General features: G+C 39.7%; 1 protein-coding gene across 4 annotated transcripts; it reads right to left on the bottom strand.

The window, feature by feature from the left end:
* Positions 1 to 212: 212 nt before the first annotated feature.
* Positions 213 to 14,167, bottom strand: ccdc181 (coiled-coil domain containing 181). Of its 4 annotated transcripts, none has more exons than XM_033033011.1 (6): positions 14,056 to 14,167; positions 12,760 to 12,889; positions 10,098 to 11,123; positions 5,478 to 5,621; positions 3,134 to 3,288; positions 213 to 2,129 (listed from the first exon to the last, which is right to left on the bottom strand). In XM_033033011.1, the coding sequence occupies exons 2-6, from the start codon at positions 12,871 to 12,873 to the stop codon at positions 1,961 to 1,963; spliced, it is 1,608 nt and encodes a 535-aa protein (XP_032888902.1). In that variant the 5' UTR covers positions 12,874 to 12,889; positions 14,056 to 14,167; the 3' UTR covers positions 213 to 1,960. The 4 variants fall into 4 exon arrangements, with proteins under 4 accessions (XP_032888902.1, XP_032888903.1, XP_032888904.1 ...); XM_033033012.1 differs by lacking the exon at positions 14,056 to 14,167 and adding an exon at positions 13,868 to 14,027; XM_033033013.1 differs by lacking the exon at positions 5,478 to 5,621.
* Between the last annotated feature and the right edge of the window lie 1,951 nt (positions 14,168 to 16,118).

Genomic DNA, 16,118 nt, shown 5'->3' with positions numbered 1-16,118 from the left:
TAATGCGTGTCGCATAAAAATAAACTTCTGGGCACTTTAAAGTTGTCAAAAACATTCATAGTTTGGAATTCTGAGAACACAACTTTTAAAACCTGCCAATTTATTACCAACCTGTATAGAGAAATTAAATGGCATTTTTGAATAAATTGTGTGCATTACTGCTGAATGGTATAATTCATTAGTTTGATCTCCAGAAAGTGCAAGTCCAAACATTTGGTAATGTTTGCTTTTATTGTCATGAAACTCATTAATAATGCCTGCACTTTTATAGATACAGAGAAACAATAACACTGTAATATGAAATGTCATTACACTTGATCAAACATTACTAGTTTCATTAGGTAGCACGTCAAAGCACTGAAGCAGCGTTACCTTCTTGCTTCAATTTGTTTCATTTCTCTTTACCGCCTCCAACTCTAAAAAACGTTATCTTGATAACTTCAATCTGTAACCTATTACAAATATTCCTTCAGTTCCCTCCACCCCTATCCTGTACTATAGCTCGAAATATTCTTATCTTATTTTTCCAGTTCTGATGAAGGATCCTTGACATAATCTTGACTTTGTTTCTCTCCCCCGATCTACTTCTGAGTGCTAGGCCAACAGCATTTCTCTTTTGGATTTATAGCATCTGCAATTTTTCCAATTAATAGTTCCACCTCAAATAAACTTTTCTAAAGGAACAGAAAAATTGTGTTTCCTGTAAATACTCCTTTTGTGTAGCATTACTGCCTGTAAACTTGTATGACAGAAAATTATAATAAGTAAAGTTCTTAAAATAATTAGTTGGAATTTTGTGTTTATATTATATTAGTCTAGTATAGTCAATAGTGACGTAAAGTGCATAGAAATTTGAGAAATCTTACAACCTTCATGTCAGCATTGTTACTGGTATGTATTTGTAAAGAAAGGTGGTTTGCCGGGTAGTTCCACAAGACTTGATTTCACTGGTATAACTGTGGCAAAAAGGGCATTTCATCCACAGAGGACCACAAATCCCAAAGAGGTTGCTTGTGGCAGGAGAAGGGAATTAATAAATTGATATGCATGTTTATAGAGGGGATTAAACAAGCCAAATTATCAGTTTCAGTCAGTTTAATTTGAGGGCAATAATCTAGGTATGGAGTCATTTCTACATGAGAAACAGCAAGACATCCACAAACCTTTCTTGCTCACCCAACAGTTACTGACATTCCTGGAGGGGAAAAAAAGTCATAAATCATGTAATATATCAGCTTGATAGGGATGCAGACTATGTGTGGTGGGAGTGAGAAGGCAAAGGAACGCATAAAGGACGTCCACCTGTTACAAGTTGGAAATGCAGCCACAATCCGAGTTCCCACACTGCAGAAGATGCCTGCAGCGCCACGGCAGCCACCAAATCCATTCCATCAGTCTCCCAAATGTTGTACATGAGTGGGGCATCCGCATACTGGATTCGACCTGTACATTTATTTGTGAGAGAACTGCAGGTACAAGAGTTTACTGACACTTAACCTTACTGCTGTTCAGACACTATAGAATTTTAAATATTTGGTTCAGATTGAGTAGATGGAATTTAACTATTGGTTGTATATAGAACACTTTGCTAAAATCTGCTGAAATGCCATTAGTTCCCTTTAACATAGCTGCGGGAAACTTGGGTGCACCCGTCTACTTCGTCCTATTTAATAAAGCTTTTAAGTACATAATTGAAAGGTTTTTTTTCATTGGAATACAAAAGAACATTAACAACATACAGACTGTGTAGATAATTTATTACAACCTAATCATGCTGTACGCAATGATCAGCCAGTGTTGGTACTAATGTAGAAACACACTGACAAGCGCAGAGAGCATTGTTGAGAGGTGTTTATGCCAGTAAAAGTGCAATATGCAAACCCAGAGTAAGACTCTGCTTTATTTCATCCCTGCATTGAGGTATTTTAAATGTGAACATGAATAGGATGATCAGGACTTTCTAGAACCTGTATCCATAATTGTCAAACTGAAATGATTTGGATTCGTTAAGGGTGCACAGCAGAGTCTGCATTCGTTTTACTTTTCGAGCTTCCAGTAGGAACTTCTTGCATCGCTCCTTGGCAGCCAACTGCTCGGCCCGTTTCTCTGCTTTTTTCCTCTTCAGCCATCTGTAAAAATACATGGAGGAAAAAAAACTATTGTTCAAATGCTTGCTGAATTAAGCAGAATACAGGACAGTGTGTCCCAACCTTTATAATAAACTAGACCATGTGGGACCCGTTGGATCCCGTCCCCTCAACGCGCGGTTGTGTGGGGGGGGGGCGGCCTGTGGCGTCGCGCACACACTAACCACCCCCCCACACACTAACCACCCCCCTTGATAATATATTAATATTAATTCACTCCCTTTACCCCATCCCCGCCCTATCCACTCACGCATAGCCTCCAACTCGCAGGAGCGTCTAGACAGGGAGAGGAAGGGGGGGTAGACAGATAGAGAAATTTGGACCCCTTTCCCAGTCATTCTTAATTTTATCAAATATCTATTTGTAATTTCAAAATCAACTCATAATTAGTCGTTATTAATCATTTCTGATGGTTCAAATGTAAAATAATTTCCAAGATTTCGGTTTGATGTAACGGAAAAGAGGTTATAGCTTCAAAAAATGTCTAATTTGTAAATATCTAAAAAAGTGTGAATTAGGTAAATTATATTTATTGGAGAGTTGTTCGAAAGACATAAAACAACCATCCAAAAACAAATCACAAAAAGCTACTAATCCCTTCCGCTTCCATAACAGAAAGGCTTGATCAGTACTAGAAGGTTGGAAGAGAAAATTAGATATGATAGGACTCGATAAGATAAAATCATTCAATCCAAAAAACTTACGAAATTGAAACCATATTCGAAATGTATGTCTTATTATTGGGTTAGTTGTATATTTATTCAATCTCGTAATTGTAAAAGGTCCCCGAGGTTCCAATATCTCAGGCTTCATGATGGAAATTATGTACTTCAACAATTTCTAAAATTGAACCTATTGATTACAATGCAGGTCACAGCCTACAGAGATAAGTGTTAGCTCATCCCATTTTTCTTTTGTAAATATAGTTAACTTTATTTTCATGTCGAGCAAAACTAAACAAATAGAAATGATTAAAATATCCTTACTGTTTAAAAGCTTTTTCAGAATCTTCTCTTGAGTGGAGTCTTGAGTTATAATCTTGTTCCCTTTTTCTCATAGTTTCTATTTGCTGTTCTTTGAATTGTTGTTCCCGTTTCTTCTTTAGCCAGAGATTGAAGGCATCATTTGGGTCTCGGAAATCCTTTCAAAATGTTTCCACAAAAGTTAGTATCATCTGACCTTGAAGCTATCCAAATGTTTTATCATTCAAGTTATTTTTTTATGTAAAATGACCTTCGTGGAACAAAGTCACCAAAGGAAAACAAAGTGCTGGAGGAACTCAACAGGTCAGGCAGCATTGGGGAGGGAATGGACAGACAAGGTTTCAGGTCGGGACTCTTCTTCATACTTCTATCGGATCGGGACGATTCTTCAATCGTTGCCTGTCCAATTCCTCCACAAATGCTGCCTGGCCCAATGAGTTCCTACAGCACTTTGTTTTGTTCAAAATTCCAGCAACTGCAGTTCCTTGTAAATCCAAAGTTACCAAAAGGGTGCCTTGCATAAAGGTTATATACCCAATACATAAGTTGTGAACATCCAAACTGAAACCAAAGTTGAAGGAAAGAAATTTTATTCTTGCGGGTTCAATATTTTTGACACAACCTTTCCTCATTTTCAGCTTTTGCTCTTTAGTGAATCTCACATTCACAAACTACAGCTACTAGATCAAGTAACAAAGGCAAATTTTGTTATCAATATTGGTAGTGAACACTCTTGCTTCTAGAAAGTGCTAGAGTAACTCAGCAGGTCATGCACCATCCCTGGAGAACATTGGATAGGTGATGTTTCGGGTCAGAACCATTTGCAGAAGGGCCCTGACCCAAAGCGTCACCTATCCATGTTCTCCAGTAATGCTGCCTGACCCGCTGAGGTACTCCAGCACTTTGTGATTTTTTTTGTAAACCAGCATCTACAGTTATTTGTTTCTACATTCTTGCTTCCATCATTGCCAAATTGACATCATAACCTTGCAGTTGCCTGCCATCTAGCTATTCCAGACTACTGGTTAATGCAATCCAGAGAGTCATTTACATCCAAATCTAATCACAATTACCATACATGGCCACTTCCAACCTCATTCAATCCAGCGAGCAACCAACTACAGCAGTGCTACAGCCACAATGAGAGCACTGTGTAGAACTAACAGTCCAACAAGGGCACATGAAATAAGGGTACTAAAGTGTCACAGGGGCTATTAATCAACAATTGTGTGGCATTGCTCTTGGTTTCAAGTATAAAGCACATGGCATTTTGAACAGCTGGCTCTATGATTTAAGTGGATTTAAGTGGCAGAGATTGGCACAAAGAGGAACAATTTCTTCCAAATTCATTATTGTTGCTGTAGATAGATGCTAAATGCTGGAGTAACTCAGTGGGTCAGGAAGCATCTCTGGATAAAAGGAATAGGCCACATTTAAGGTTGAAACCCTTCTTCAGTCTGAAAAAGGATTCTAACCCAAATCATCACCCATTCCATTTGTTCAGAGATGCTGCTTGACCAGATGAGTTGCTCTAGTATGTTGTGTCCATCTTGGTATAAGCCAGCATCTATAGTTCCTTCCTACTCATTATTATTGGGTGGGCATTAGTCAGCTTTTCTAGCTCATCTCTAATTTCCTTTGAAAATGGTAGAAGTTGAAACTCTAAGAACTCCAATTCTGAGATTATCAGAGCAGCTCCATCATTGTGGATGAGCAAGCACAGAGAAAAGAAAAGATACATATTTTATTGATATATTTAAAAAGGCAAAAGGAAAATTTGAAAAAAGATCTGTTAATTGAAGAATATAGAAAAGTACAGCACCAGAATAGGTTCTTCGGCCCACAACGTCTGTGTGGAACATGATGCCAAAATAAACTGCCTGCATACGACCCATATGCTTCATACCCTGCATATCCAAGTACCCATCTAAAAGCCTCTTAAATGCTACTATCATAACTGCCTCTATCTTCGCCCCTAGCAGCACGTTCCAGTGTAAACAAAACACATCTCCTTTAAATTTTCCCTCTCTCACCTTAAAGCCACACTCTCTAGTCTTTGACATTTCCACCTGATAAAGACTATGTGTATGCTACCCTAACTATGCCTCTCAGAATTTTACATACTTCTATCAAGATTCCCCTCAACCTCTGGTGTTCTAGAGAAAACATGTGCAATTAAGTCAACAAAAATCAATTAGGAAAACAAAATGGACATTCTTTACTTGTGAACAAAATGCTAAATTAATAATTGTTAAGATTGTAATCTAAACTAATTTTGCTGAAGAGTAATTTGATAAGTTAGACAGAAGTTAGATTTCAAATTTCAAAAAAGAATATTTCCAATTACCTTACTATTCTTTTTTTCTATTTCTTTTGCACATTGAATTCTCTTTTCTTCCTGATGCTGCTGTTTCTTCTTTTGAAGCCACATCCCAAAAGCTACCTTATTCTCTTTCTTCCGCTCATCTTCATCAGTTTTTCTTGCCCATATCTTACACAACAAATTATCATGTTAATGTAAGCTGCAACAAGGTATACAGTAGATTCAGTAATCTTGTCACACCTCACCAACCCAGTTTACCAAGAACCTCAAATCCAAGCAGTTTGAAAAATCAGCCTTGCACTCCTCAAGCACATGAATTTCAACAGCAATGCACAATTGCCTAGAAATTGCTAGTTACCTCAAAACATGTTTTTTTTTTTAAATCATAAATTAAAATATTTTCTTAAATTATTCTAGTGACAAGCTCAATCTTTCCTTCAACTAAGAAATTTTACATTGAAGACCAAAGCCCATAGTGAAAGCCAACATCAAAATCGAGAGGAGAGATAAATCAAAAGATAGTATGTGGACACCTACAACAAAAATTACAAAATGTTAGAAATATTAAGAGGGTCAGGCAACATCTGAAGAGAGAGCAACAGAATTAACATTTCAGGCAATGGCTTTTCATCAGGATGACACAACCTAAAGTTAGTGCTGTTTCTCCCTCCAGTGATCATCTTGAGCTGCTGCCTATTTCCAAAATGTTGTGTTTACTTCAGACTTCCAGTATCTGATGCAAAACCTTTGGCTCTACAATGTAGTAAAACAGTGGAGTAAAAATGTCATTTATACCTTTTGGTTTTATGATGAGAACAATCAATTTTGCACCTCAAGAACAAAGGAAGTCCAAGGGACACAAGAAAAAATATCCGAATAGGAAATCCAGACAAAGATGTTTTGAATTAACAGGCTTTGGATGTCATGATACTGCAATTTTTTAAATCTCAGATGGATGTAGATTTGGAAGTATATAAACATTCCTGTGCAATGTTCTATTCAAGTTAAGTTTTGTTTTTAATGTTATCAGTGAAACACAGATTTAAAAATGGCTGGAAATGTATTTAAATTGAATGTAATGCAATATGTTATCACTGTGACAAGTTCTCAAAGAATAGTATTTTGGGTACAAGTGGTGTGAATTCAAAGAAGCAACAACCTGAGCACAATCAAGTAAACGAGAAAAGAAGAAAGGAAATAAGACAAAATGCTGAAGTTACTCAGCAGGTCAGGCAGCAACTGGAAAAAGGGAATAGGCGACATTTCAGTCTGAACCTTCAGACTGAAAGATAGAGGTGGGGGGAGTGAAAACTGGCCAGAAACAAGTCTATATGAAAAAACCATCAGGCAAGAATGGGATAGAAAGTTGAAGCACTTGCTAATGTTGATAGAAAAGGAGTACGATGTACAAACTACTGTATTGTGCATTGACAGTGTCTGACTGAAGATAAGTTTATACTCCAGCTTATTGCTGTTGTAACCTGGTCACAAATGCAACCATATTCCAAAAAGGTAGACTAAAAATTCTGAACTAATTTAGGTAATAGTGAATTAGGCAACTTTGTCTAGGATAGATGTTTCAATACGTTTCTCTCAGGTTTATTTATAAGGGTTTTTTTTAAAGCAAGAATGTTTAAACTAACAATAGATTTGATTTTCAAGAAATCCTGTAACATTCTTTAACAATATTCAGTAAGTTCAGTACAGTGTGCTTTACTGCAAAATAACTTAATTGTGGCAAGTTTTAATGTAGTTATTGCACACCCATTAGATTAGCTATCCGATTTTCAAAATGAAAATACACAGCAGGTCCAACTTTTATAAACAAGGTGCCAATGTTTAACCCAATACCAGGCTTATCTCTGTGGTTTAATAAAAATCAAAGTATACCGGGCCCCACTATATATTACATATTCCGTTACATCTTTCTACACTTTTGCTGTTGGAGCACAAAATACCTTGCCAGATATTTTGCCACTCCCCCCAACAAGAGGGTAGTTTGGGAGAGGGTAGGGCCACTCAAGGATACAAGAGAAAATATATGCTTGGAGTCAGAGGATATAAGAGAGGTACTAAACGAGTACTTTGCATCTGTATTTACTAAGCTGTAGGACATGGAAGATAGTGAGATCAGTGCAGGGTATACCAATAATGCAAGAGCATTTTGAGATCAAGGCAGAGGTGGTGTTGGGTCTCTTAAAGAGCATTAGTTCACAGGACCTGATGGAATCTATGCCAGGTTATTGACGCAAGAAAGGAGATTGTAGGGGCCACGATGAAGATCTTCGCATCCTCTCTAGCCACAGGTGAGATCCCGGAGGACTCGGGGTGGCAATGTTGTTTCTTTATTTAAGAAAGGAAATAAGAATAATAATGAGTAAAAGTCATATGACTTCAGGAAGTCACATTGCAATTTTATAGAACTTTGGTTAGGCCATGTTTGGAGTATTTTGTGCAGTTCTGGTCACCTCATAAAGAGGAAGGATGTACAGGCTTTGGAGAGGATGCAAAATAGGTTTATCAGGATGATGCCTGGATTAAGTTGTTTTAGCTGTAAGGAGAGGTTTGACATACTTGAATTGTTTTCTCTGGCGGGTAGAAACTGAGGGGTGACCTGATAGAAGGGTGAAAACTTCAAAAGGTAAAGGGCACAACTACTATATCACAGGGAGAATGTTTAAAGGAGATATGTGGGACATGGTTTTGTTTATTTAAATGCAGAGTGGTATGTGCCCAGAACCTGCTGCCAGTGACGTTAAGAAGCTTTTACATAGACATATGAATATGCAGGGAATGGAGGAATATGGAGCACCTGGAGATAACAGGGATTAGTTTGAGTGAGCATCATGTTTGGCACGGACATCATGGCTGAAGGGCCTATTCCTATGCTGTATTGTTCTATGGTCCATGAAACTAAAGAAAATTCTATATTCTCAACATACAGTGGCTTGCAAAAGTATTCATACCCCTTGAACTTTTCCACATTTTGTCACGTTACAACCACAAACGTAAATGTATTTTATTGGGATTTTATGTGATAGACCAACACAAAGTGGCGCATAATTGTGAAGTGGAAGGAAAATTATACATGGTTTTCAAATTTTTTTACAAATAAAAAACTGAAAAGTGTGGCGTGCAAAAGTATTCAGCCCCCTTTACTCTGATACCCCTAAATAAAATCCAGTGCAACCAATTGCCTTCAGAAGTCACCTAATTAGTAAATAGAGTTCACTTGTGTGTAATCTAATCTCAGTATAAATACAGCTGTTCTGTGAAGGCCTCAGAGGTTTGTTAGAGAACATTAGTGAACAAACAGCATCATGAAGCCCAAGGAACACACCAGACAGGTCAGGGATAAAGTTGTGGAGAAGTTTAAAGCAGGGTTAGGTTATAAAAAAATATCCCAAGCTTTGAACATCTCACGGAACACTGTTCAATCCATCATCCGAAAATGGAAAGAGTATGGCACAACTGCAAACCTACCAAGACATGGCCGTCCACCTAAACTGACAGGCCGGGCAAGGAGAGCATTGATCAGAGAAGCAGCCAAGAGGCCCATGGTAACTCTGGAGGAGCTGCAGAGATCCACAGCTCAGGTGGGAGAATCTGTCCACAGGACAACTATTAGTCGTGCACTCCAGAAATCGGGCCTTTATGGAAGAGTGGCAAGAAGAAAGCCATTGTTGAAAAAAAGCCATAAGAAGTCCCGTTTGCAGTTTGCCACAAGCCATGTAGGGGACACAGCAAACATGTGGAGGAAGGTACTCTGGTCAGATGAGACCAAAATTGAAGTTTTTGGCCTAAATGCAAAACGCTATGTGTGGCGGAAAACTAACACTGCACATCACCCTGAACACACCATCCCCACTGTGAAACATGGTGGTGGCAGCATCATGCTTTTCTTCAGCAGGGACAGGGAAGCTGGTCAGAGTTGATGGGAAGATGGATGGAGCCAAATACAGGGCAATCTTGGAAGAAAATCTGTTAGAGTCTGCAAAAGACTTGAGACTGGGGCGGAGGTTCACCTTCCAGCTGGACAACGACCCTAAACATACAGCCAGAGCTACAATGGAATGGTTTAGATCAAAGCATATTCATGTGTTAGAATGGCCCAGTCAAAGTCCAGACCAAAATCCAATTGAGAATCTCTGGCAAGACTTGAAAATTGCTGTTCACAGACGCTCTCCATCCAATCTGACTGAGCTTGAGCTATTTTGCAAAGAAGAATGGGCAAAAATTTCAGTCTCTAGATGTGCAAAGCTGGTAGAGACATACCCCAAAAGACTTGCAGCTGTAATTGCAGCGAAAGGTGGTTCTACAAAGTATTGACTCAGGGGGGCTGAATACTTTTGCACGCCACACTTTTCAGTTTTTTATTTGTAAAAAAATTTGAAAGCCATGTATCATTTTCCTTCCACTTCACAATTATGCACCACTTTGTGTTGGTCTATCACATAAAATTCCAATAAAATACATTTACGTTTGTGGTTGTAACGTGACAAAATGTGGAAAAGTTCAAGGGGTATGAAAACCTTTGCAAGCCACTGTAGCTCGCAATGAAAATGGTGCCAATCCTATAAGAAATTACAAGCAATTTTACAGCATATTAATTTGATTTACATAGCTTTAAAAACCCAAGTTTACCTCAGAGGCCTTTGGCTGCTCCTTCTTTTGTTGAGTTTTCCAATTAATTTCTTTGTGTTCTGCGATAATCAGATGGGCAGACTGTTTTGGGGAAACTACTGCAGATTGCGTTCTTCGAGGTAATGTCTTAGGTGGAGATGTTACCCGATCGTTTTGTTCCAATTGTAGTTTTAGTGTATTAAGTACTTCCGTTGGAGAGGGAGATAAATTGTTCTGGCTGCTTGAGAGGTTTTTTCCCTTCAAATTATTTGGTTGTTCCCATTCATTTTCACTGAAAGCTACACTAATCTGAGGTAGTAAACCCTGATTTTCAAAATCTTGTAAACTGAGTAGTTCAAACTTTCCATCCTTCTCCATCAATACTTCCTTGTCCTTGTTCTTATCGTCATCCCACTGTCTCTCCGTATCATCAACTTTCTGAGCATCATTTGAAATGTGCATTTGAGACATTTGATCTGTGACCTCTCCATCATTATCTTTTTGAGCATCATTGGAAATACACTTTCCAGACTTCTGATCTGTGACTTCTTTGTCATTGTCTTTTTGAACATTATTTGAAATATACTTGATACACATCGGACCTGTGATCTCTCCGTTGTCCCTATCTATTTCAGTGAATTCCACAGGTGGGACCTCCAAATCAACTAAATTGTCTTTGAACTTTAATCTGCGCTCTCGATTTTGATTCACGGGATCTTCGTCCTTCAGTTCTTTGTTGGCCTGTTCGATCTTTTCCATTATGTAACGTTTTACCTCCTCACTCTGTTCTTCATCCTGCTGGTCCTCCTGCTTTAACTCCTGGAATAAGCTCTCACTGCATGTGTCTGATTTGGGAGCAGAGCTAATTGTAGTACGAATTTCCTCTCCATTAGCATTTTTCATATTATTATGAAAACCTTTATTGTTTGATTTTTCAATTTCACTCCCAGAATTTTTCTCATCATCTTTACTTTCCTTCGCTTCCTCTTCCTCATCACCTAACTCCTTATCAATTTTGGCTTCAATGTTTTCATCGTCTTCATAATCCTGTGGAGAACCACATCATTCACCCAAGTAAACTTTGATTTTTATTCATACAATGTTCTTGACATGATAGGGAAGAAAATCCATTAAAATTTAGTGGCTACTTGAACTCTTTTACACCTGATATAAAGTATATCTTGTCAAATTACATCCATCTTAAGAATTAGCTCTTTACCAAAAGCAGAAAATTCATTACATATTGAATTATAAATAATCATAAAGTTGTAAGAAAACCAAAAGAAGTGAAATTCAGGAAAATATCAGAAACAACTGGAATGCAATGAAGGAAAAGGATTAAAGGATAATTATTTAATTTTCAGTTCGTTATCATCGGAAGCAAACTTATAACTGAGTGAGCAATAAAGGAATGGAGAATAAATGAATGGAAGGAGGAAAGAAGGAGTAGATAAGAAGAGAGGAATAAAAGACAATTACCAAAATAGGGAAAGATTCCACGACAGCAAATCAATGACAATGTTAGAAAACTGCAAAGCAAAATCAGCCAATGTTGTAATTACTCAGTATTTTACATTTTAGGTTGAGAGAACGTCCAGTGGTTACTTTTACTACCTCAAAGCTCCAGGGTCCAGTGTTCGACCCTGTCATGCGGTGCTATCTTGGTAAGCCCTTGGACGTTATAGTATTTAATCACTACAACCTCCAATGAGGTCCGAACTGCCTAGACTTGAGGTCATTATTGACTGCACTATTATTGTTTGTCGGCTTGTTTTTCTTATTATATACTGAACTTTTTTTGTTTAATTATGGTTTTTACAGAGTACTATATTTACGTATCTGTTGTGCTGCTACAAGTGAAAATGTCATTGTTTTGTTTCGGGGACATTGACAATAAAAAACACACTTGACTATCTGTGTGGTTGCATATTCTCACTGTGGCTGTGTGAGTTTCCTCCAAGTACTTCAGTTTTCTCCCACTTGCCAAACATTGGTAGACTAGCCCTAGTTTAGGTGGGTGGCAGGAGTGAAGGTGAGAAGTTGATTGCGATGAAAGAGGAAGAATGGGATCAGTGTAGCTGGTGTGGACATTGTGGGCCAAATAACCCATTTCCGTGCTGTTTGCATCCAGTTTTTCGATTTTGGTCGGGTGGGAGTTCCCGCCGCCATGGGTACCATGTAATCCCTTGCTACCTGCTCCATGGTCGGATAGTCGGCGACTAAACTGTCTCCCCCACCTGATTTGCCAGGTGAGGAGGGGGCTGTGGAACCCCAGCAGGACCAAAAACAAGACCTGTCAAAGGGTGGATGAGCTCCTAGCGAGCCAACGACCATCCACACTTCAGTAGAAGTGTGATCACTGTCGTACATAGCACTGTAAGGCACTGTGCCCATTGATGTTTTCAACGATGATGATTTTCGATTTTGACAAAAGATTAAAGAAAGATTAAAATAAATTTAACTAACACTGCAAACTACATTTAATTTAAAAAAAACATTGGCAACAGATTAGGCCAAAATTCATGCAACTTTTCATTTTATTTTAGCTGACACTTTTAGTCTGCTTGGATTAAAGAAACATTCTCATTGGGGATCGATAACATCATGGTTACATATGTGGCTCTATGAAAGTAATCATACCTCATTAATATCAAAGCAGAATATATAATTATTTTCACATTACCTCGGGGTCTTCATCGCTATTTTTTGTTTCTTCATTGATTAGCCAGTCAAGGTCTTTCTCAAAGTCATCTTCATATTCTTCAACTTGTGAAGAAACACTATTCTCTTCACTCATGTTTGTTTAGCAGTTCCTTTGAGATTGTGGGAGAAAGGCAATGAGATTAAGAGTGCCATTATTAATAGTTCTTTTTTGCTAAGAGATACGCATGATTTCACGACACAAGTATACATTAACATAGGATGACTAGCCATCGCTAGCAGCAGTTATCTCCGATGCAGAATGGCAATCTTCAGGAGCACAGCTATAAGAGAATGACCTGCTCTGAGAGTCATGTCAACGGCTTACCAAGTCCAACATCAACTCTCAACAAGAGACTACTACAGCGCATGTAGGAAATCTAGGAATTGCCCCGTGTGACATCAGATCTTGTTGTTCACAGAAGTATTTCTAGGTTCCACATCAGCCCTTCAAACAGTGAATTGCCAGCAATTTCAGATACAGGTAATGAACTTTCTTTGTTCAGTGAGCATCAGGCTGAGGATGCACATTCTAACTACTTAATGAACATCCATTAGTAAAGCACAAGTGTCACAAGATGAGAATCATCCATTTAAAATCGTTTTTCATAAGTATTGGTAGCCTCTTCTTAGTAGCATTCACATTTGTTTTTTGCACAATGTCTGTGTCAAACATGATGCCAAGATAAACTAATTACTTCTGCCCTCACGTAATCCATATCCCTCCATTCTTTCGAGATCATTGAGCCTAGACATCAAATCCGAAAGACAGAGTTGCCAAATGGCACAAAAGGACTTCAGCATCTAGTGCCCTTTTGTGTATTAACCAGGATATGCAGTTCCTTATTTCTACCAGCTGTCAAATGAATTATTTTTAATTGAATCGGTATTCCTGTCTCGTTCTGTCCTCTGTTCTGAAGTTAAAGCAGTAATGTCAAAGCGAAGTAGGGAGAGTTTATCAATAATTAAATAGCCATTTAAAAAAATTCAAAAAGCTCTCTTGCTCCAATTTAAAACATTTGCAAAGAATTGCGTTGGAAATTGGACGTTTTATGTGACATTTAGCGTTAATAAAGGTTGCAATAACGAACATTATATTCTGTGGTGCAGTTGCCCAGAGGTGCACCTGGGGCCGGGAGATGGCCGCCATCTCCTGCATCGCCGCCGTGGCCCAGGCCCAGGATGTTCAGCCCCGGCGTCGTGATCTCCAGCAGCCGCCCCTTCGACCTGTGGTGTCGGGGTGTGCCGGGCGGTCGAGGCTCCTCAACCACCTACCTACCTGAACATGGCGCCCAGCCGCTGCTCCTCGAATGCCGCCTTCTCCTCGCAACGGCCGCCGCCTCCCGCGGCCACCCCTGGCGACGGCTGCCCCGGCGACGGTCGCCACGGGCAACGGCAACAACTATCGCGGTCACGTGACGGCGTGCATTTGTTGTGCTGCAACAATGACGGCGCCCTTCTGCACAGTCAACCAGTCTTTCATTGTCATATGTCCCAGAGCGGAACAATTAAATCATTAGGTAGACAAAAATGCTGGAGAAACTCAGCGGGTGAGGCAGCATCTATGGCGCGAAGGAATAGATGACGTTTCGGGTCGAGACCCTTATGTGTAGGAGGAACTGCAGATGCTGGTTTACACCAAAGATAGACTAACACAAAACGCTGGAGTAACTCAGTGGGACGGGCAGCATCTCTGGATAGAGGGAATGGATGACGTTTTGGGTCGTAGACCCTTCTCCGGTCTGAAGAAGAGTCTCGCTCACGTTGCCACCCAGCTTTGTGTCATCCGCAAACTTAGAGATGTTACATTTAATTCCCTCGTCTAAATCGTTAATGTAAATTGTAAACAACTGGGGTCCCAGCACCGAGCCTTGCGGCACCCCACAAGTCACTGCTCAGTCGATAATAAATGGACAAAAAATAATTCCAATTAAAGAAAAGATAATATATTGCAAACTGAAACAGATTTGTAAACACAGTACTCAAGAGGTAGTAAATAGATGAAAAAAAGTTAAATGAAAGAAAATACAATATATTGCAAGAATAAATTCATAAGATCATAGGTCATAGGAGCAGAATTAGGCCATTCAGCCCATCATCTGCTCCCCATTCAATCATGGCTGATCTAATTTTCCCATTCGAATATTTTCCCATTTCGAATATTTCCCCTCCCACCCGTGACCTGGCTGTCTCATTGGTCTGTTCTTCAAAATTAGATTGTTTCCAACCCGTTACTCTACCCTCCCTTGTAAAACTGGTCACCACCATGAAACCTAGCACCTGCCCCCTCGACACTGTCCCCTCTGCCCTTCTAAAGGATGTCATTACAATAGCCGGTCCCAGCATCCTCGCCATCTTCAACAGTTCATTGGCCACTGGCACTGTTCCTACCTGCTTCAAGCATGCGGTGGTCCAGCCCCTCCTGAAAAAACCTAACCTCGACCCTACCTTGCCAAGCAACTACAGACCCATTTCTAACTGCCTTTCCTTTCAAAAGCCCTTGAAAAGGTAATTTCATCTTATGCCTTACCTTCACCAAAATACTATCTTGGAAACTTTCCAATCAGGTTTCAGGGCCCACCACAGCACAGAGTCTGCCTTGTTCAAGGTACATAATGACCTACTGCTCACCGTTGACTCCGGGGACTGTGCAATCCTGCTCCTTCTCGACCTCAGCGCAGCATTTGATACAGTCGACCACACCATCCTAATTGACCGTCTCCGGTACGGGGTTGGTATTGATGGCACTGCCCTGAGCTGGTTCATCTCTTACCTCAAAGGGAGGAGTTTCTCTACTAACATAGGCAACTCTTTCTCCTCCCCAGCTAGCCTCTGCTGTAGGGTTCCACAAGGTTCCATCCTTAGTCCCATTCTCTTCTCCCTGTATATGCCTCCCCTTAGGCCAAGTCATTCCAAGGCACGGCATTTCCTTCCATTGCTACGCAGACGATACACAACTCTATCTCCCCCTGAAGCCCAAAACCCAATCAAATCTGCTTAACCTTATCTGCTGCCTCAAGGATATAAAGTGCTGGATGGCCCAGAACTACCTCCAACTAAACGAGAGTAAGTCTGAGGTCATCCTTCTCGGCCCCTCGGACTCAATCAAAATGATAGCAGGCAGCCTTGGAAGCCTTACCCCACTACTCAAACCTCATGTTTAAAAACTTGCCGTGATATTTGACTCAGCATTGAAATTTGACAAACAAGTCAATGCCGTGATAAAAGCTAGCTTCTTTCAGCTTCGGACGATAGCTAAAATTAAACAATTCCTCCAGTTTGATGACCTCGAAAAGATCATCCACACATTTATCTCCTCCCGCTTAGATTACTGCAACTCCC

This window comes from Amblyraja radiata, chromosome 14 (genome assembly GCF_010909765.2).
Source record: "Amblyraja radiata isolate CabotCenter1 chromosome 14, sAmbRad1.1.pri, whole genome shotgun sequence".
In the NCBI taxonomy this organism is placed as follows: Eukaryota; Metazoa; Chordata; class Chondrichthyes; order Rajiformes; family Rajidae; genus Amblyraja; species Amblyraja radiata.
The sequence above is the reverse complement of the archived record's forward strand: the minus strand, read 5'-3'. Positions and strand labels throughout refer to the sequence as shown.

Excerpts from the sequence above, each read along its gene's own strand:
- ccdc181 (XM_033033011.1), bottom strand. The coding sequence starts at position 12,873 with ATGAGTGAAGAGAATAGTGTTTCTTCACAAGTTGAAGAATATGAAGAT. Across the intron at positions 11,124-12,759 it reads ATAGCGATGAAGACCCCGAG|GATTATGAAGACGATGAAAA; the intron begins GTAATGTGAAAA and ends GGTTCTCCACAG. Across the intron at positions 5,622-10,097 it reads AGCAGCCAAAGGCCTCTGAG|ATATGGGCAAGAAAAACTGA; the intron begins GTAAACTTGGGT and ends TTGTTGTGTAAG.